General features: G+C 44.7%; 1 protein-coding gene across 1 annotated transcript in view; it reads left to right on the forward strand.

The window, feature by feature from the left end:
* HLCS (holocarboxylase synthetase) overlaps window positions 1-5111 on the forward strand; it is a 125219-nt gene that overhangs the window by 110431 nt on the left and 9677 nt on the right. Inside the window, exon 8 of the mRNA XM_018555167.1 lies at window positions 4746-4813. Within this exon, the coding sequence (XP_018410669.1) occupies window positions 4746-4813 (68 nt within the window). The remainder of the gene's footprint in view (window positions 1-4745; window positions 4814-5111) is intronic.

Here is a 5111-nt window from a genome sequence, read left to right on the forward strand (position 1 = left end):
CCTGCAGACACAGGAAATGCAGCAACAACATAAACTGATGCTGAAACCAGCTTTAAATGTAAGGGCCAGTCCACCCACATCTGTTTTTAGCCAATGTTAGAGAGCTAAACCATCTGACATTCTTTTACCTCTCCAAAAGTATATTGGTAAGATCTTGTACTTGAGTTCCTGCTGTGCTCGTTATAAGGGGCTTTCAATCTTCCTGCTGCCTTTATTCATTTTTATACTATGAAGAATGCTACAGGAGGAGCTGGAATACACAAAGGTGGGCGGGAACATATCAGGACTTCGGGTGGGCAGGAACAGAGTACAAAATTATGGCACTTAGATTTCAATGTTGGAGTATGCAAAATCAGCTCTTCAGGCTCCACCTACTACCAAAATGTCACTTTTGGGTGGCCTGAGCCTTTAATGTGGCTCAGTGTGCAGCAAATGCTTTGCAGAGCTTACATGTGCACCGAGCCATTTTGCTCAGTATAAAAAAAAAGATCATGAAGAAAAACAAATCAATAAATGAATAATGGTGTCCCTTTAAAGCAGACAAGATGTTTATTGTAGCCCTGGGGCGTTGCCGTAATGCCCCCAGAGTTACCTTGGATTGCTGGAATAAGTCTGGCTGCCTCCATTCGTCTCCCTCGCTGCGTTAGCCGTTTCCCCAGCCTTCCATCTCTCCTTACTGAGTTTCCTCTTGGCCTAGAGGAACATCCACTCAGCTCATTAATATGGCTTAGAAACCCTCTGCCAAATATGTAGAATCATCAAAGACGTCCCAAGAAATGCTACTTTTTTCAGGGTTTTTTTTCTTTTTTTGATCCCTGCTTTATTCCACCATCTTTGTAAATGGAATGTCTTGTGTCCTATTGCAGGTTAACCATTTCATGTTCCATGGCATGTGTTTTGCTTAACGTGTCACTGTCGCTGAATTAGGATCTAAAAAAAGTTCCCCTTTAAAGAAGAGATATTATACTAGACTGTCCTTCGTCCTGCCGTGCTGCTGATGATCAATTTCTTTTAAAGTTAGGGTACCCAAAAAATCTTTTTTATTTGACACAGTTCTGGGAGTATCGTTCTTGGGCTCCCTGCTGAGCATTATGGTTTGTTCCACTGCTTCCTATGTGTCTTGTACTGACCTAGAGGCTGGCGGATGGAGCTACAGTGTTCGGTAGGGGGAATCAGGAATCTCACACTCCTTGTGGGGGGTCACTCGTGGATGCAAACGGGTATGTATGTATGAGTATGTGTGTGTGTATGTATATATATATATATATGCGATACCAGCATCAGTGCTAATACTGGGCATTTTCACGAGTACTCGTGAAAATGCCTAGATACTAAAGGCTGATACTGGCCCTTTAAATTTTTATACAGGAGTGGCTGCTGTAAGGTCAAACGCTTGCTGGGGACCTCGGCAGCCTGCTGGGGACCTTGTGGAGGCTGTATTTTACAGTGCTGGTCCGGCCACACATCGCCACCTCCTCCTTCCTGTCACCCACAGAGCCATGGTGAGACCCGAATGCAACCCTGGGAATATGCCGCACACAGACATGGGGGAACGCCATACACAGCCCTGATTAGACTCGCATGCAGCCCTGGTGAGATGCCGCACACAGCCATGGGTAGACCTGAATGCAGCTCTGGTGAGAGCCGTGCGCAGCCTCCTGAGACCCCGTAACAGCTCTGGTAAGCAACACTGCATTGCTGTGTAATGTATTGCTGAGATTTGTAGTCCTGTATAGCTGATGGTATTCTGCATTGCTGTATAATGGATTGTTGGGCTTTGTAGTCCCTCTACAGCTTGGAGTCAGTGGCAGATCTACCAGGATCACAGAAGTTGCAGCTGCGACTGTACCCTGGTGCTCCATCACTGTCCTAAAATCATTAGTCTGTATTGTTTTAGAAATACTGTCACGTGACACTAGGAAAAGGTATCAAATGCAAAACTTGTTCAATAAATTCATGTAAAAAAATCTTTCATGGAAGATTTATTTATTTATTCAATTGCCAGATTGAATCCACGTCTAATTGGATCCTATACCTTTAATTACTGAGCGCTGTCTTAAGCACAAGCTACGTTCCTAATACAGGCTCCCTGTTTCGATAATAAATGTTCCCCTCCGTCCCCTTAAGGACCTTTTATTGTGTAACGAGCCATTACCGTCAGTCTCAGCATGTGTAGGCCATTCATCACGCAGTCTTATGTTAATGTTATTAAAGTCTAATTAGACCTCTCGGGGAAAAAAAAATCCCTTTGAAACCCGTTTCTCGTTAAACCTGGCGTTCTCGCTTGTTGCAGGATCCTGCAGGCTTCGCACGGATTCTGTGACACGATTTAGCAAACCGACAAATTTTTCCCGATGATCTTTTATTCGGTACTCGTATGTTAACGGCGCACGGTTTTTGGTACGGCCCGTATCATGGGCTTGTTTTTCTAGTTGTAGACCCTTGTTATCGTTATTACGGAACGCATTTAGCCTGCTGTGTGTCTGCCAAGTGAAATATACACACTTGTTAAATTCAAAGGAACTAATCACTGAACGTACATAATTTGTTAATGTTTGTTTATTTTTACTGCCCTCCCTAAAGGTTTCCATCTCCCGTTTCTACTAAAGTTTATACTACAATAAACACCAATTTCAGCTGGATGTGTCACACTGATCCCAGGTTTGGCGTGGGGTCTTGCTCGGTTTTATAGGCTGGGCTGCTCAAGATTATATTTTTGACGTAATCAAAACAGGAGCAGATAGTAGTTTTATTTTTATTTTGTTCTTAAAGTGGAGCTGTAGCGTAAATCTGGCCACACACTGCTCTCATTTCAACCAATGCAGCAGAAATTGGTCGCGTTTTGAACCTTGTTGAAGTTGTCAACACATCCCCACCCTGCACCAAATACCTCCCACTCTCATCAGGCCCCCATCCAATCCGCTCCACACCGCCATGTCCCATCCCGACGCTCACCCCCCTATCCCACTGCCCACCCTCCTCCTCTCACACTCCACCTCCACTCCTGCTCCACATTCCCCCTCCCGCTCCACAACCCCAATCCACACTACTCCTACCCGATCCACACCCCCAACACAGGGGGTTGCTCACTTGCAACAGTGATGTCGCCTTGTATTTTTATCAATGAATACAAAGTGTTCTCTGATTGGACGAGAGGCGATGAAGTCATATTGCCGCCGCGTGTCCAGCCTAGTATTCACATTGTAATGTTTAATGTAGGAGGAACATGGGGAGCCGCTGTAGGTGACTTTCTTTGGACAATTGCCTGGCTCTGGCTGACAATCTATCTTCTATACTAGTAATCACACCCAGCAAAAGAAAGTCAAAGTCTGCTCATCAGATAACCAGGCAACTAGCATTTTCAGATTGACAAGGCCCGCACTGTCACCTTATATTTAAATTTCGGTAGGAAAAAGACATATGTCCATCAAGTTCAAGCAAAAGTTAAATATAAATTATTTAAAAACCTGCATCCTTAGAAATGTAACCCTGCAGCTAATCCAGATGAAGGCAGAGGCCCTTATAAATCGAGTTCCAATTTGTTCCAACCGATTGAAAGATTCTTCCTGTTCTCCTAACCCAGGGCTAAGCAACCTTGGCACTTCAGCTGTGATGAAGTTCCAAATCCCATCATGCCCCTGCCTCTTGGAATCATGCCTGTGGCTGTCAGAGTCTTGCAGTGCCCCATGGGTTCCACAACAGCTGGAGTGCCATGGTTGCCTACCCCTGCCTTAAAGTCATCAAAGTATTCCCTAGACTGGCAATCTGCAGTGTTATTATTTATACATATTAACAGCCAGTTTATGTTTTGTGTATTTAGAAATACACTTTCTTGTGTTCAGCCTGCGTTGATCAATACAGGTGGTTTCTGATTGGCTGCTGTGGGTTACTAAACTGCACCACTTTACTGCTTTTTCCTGTTGCCATTGAATAAAGAGGAACGACGGAGCAAGCAGATACTTTCTAGTATAAAAAGAGGTATAGACTCCAGAGAGAGAAGGTGAGGCGGACTTACAAAGGCTTGTTGATCAATGCAAGCGCAACATACTTGGTGTGAACGAGCCCTTTGTTACTCTCCCTCCCTCTCTCTCTCTTCTCTTTCTCTGTATTTTTCTTTCTTTCTATTTTTCTTTTTCTCTTTCTTTCTCTCTCTTTGTTGCTTTCTCTCTCTCTCTCTCTCCATCCCCATCTCTTTCCTTTTCTTTCCCTCTCTTTCTCTCTCCCCATCTCTCTCTCCTCTCTCCCCTCCTCTCTCTCTCTCTCTCTCTCCCCCCCTCTCCTCTCTCTAAATTTTTCTCTCCCTCCCCCTCTCTTTCCTTTTCTTTATCTTTCCTCTCTCTCCCTCTCTTTTTTGCTCTTTCTCCCTCTTTCTTTCTCCCTCTCCCTCCTCCTCTCTTTTTCTCTGCCTCCTTTCTCTCTCTCGCTTTCTCTTTCTTGCTTTCTCTCTCCCTCCCTCCCTCCCTCTTTTTCTCTCTCTCTCTCTTTCTTGCTTTTTTCTCCCTCTCTCTATCATTTTCTCTGTCACTTTCTCATTCCCCCTCTCTTTCTCTCTCGTTACTGCACTTGGTGCATCCTCCGCTTGGCCTCCTCCTATCCCGTCCCACCAGTGCAGGACCACAGCATCCTCCTGTACGGCAGAGTTAGTTGGTAGAAAGTGATGCTGATTGCTCATTTCACACGTAATTACTTTTTATTTGTCTCTGCTTCCTGTGCCAACTGACCAGTCACTTTCCCATCACTTTCAGGCTGATGGTTCACCAACCAGAGGAAATGGGGTTAATCGCTATCGCGGCCCGGCAGACTCAAGGCAAAGGTCAGAGGATTTCTTTCAATTACAAAAACATGTTGTTTGGAAGTTACTGGTCTCAGAAGTTAACTCATTGTTTCTCTATCTTCTACACATTTAGTGCAGCTGGAGTTTTTTTTACTTTTTTTTTTCTCTCTAGAACTCCACCAAGCTTTCTCCAAATAACGCTTATCATTTTTTTAAAACTGTTTTGAATGCAAGACCCTATATTGTAGCCTCAGACTTAATCCAGCCATGTCCAGTTAGATTTCTCTTCTTCAGACCCCCCCCCCCCCCCCCCCCCCCCGCGCCGAGCACAGAAACA

The sequence above is a fragment of the Nanorana parkeri genome, unplaced genomic scaffold (genome assembly GCF_000935625.1).
Source record: "Nanorana parkeri isolate BGI_ZX_2015 unplaced genomic scaffold, ASM93562v1 scaffold186, whole genome shotgun sequence".
Taxonomy (NCBI): domain Eukaryota; kingdom Metazoa; phylum Chordata; class Amphibia; order Anura; family Dicroglossidae; genus Nanorana; species Nanorana parkeri.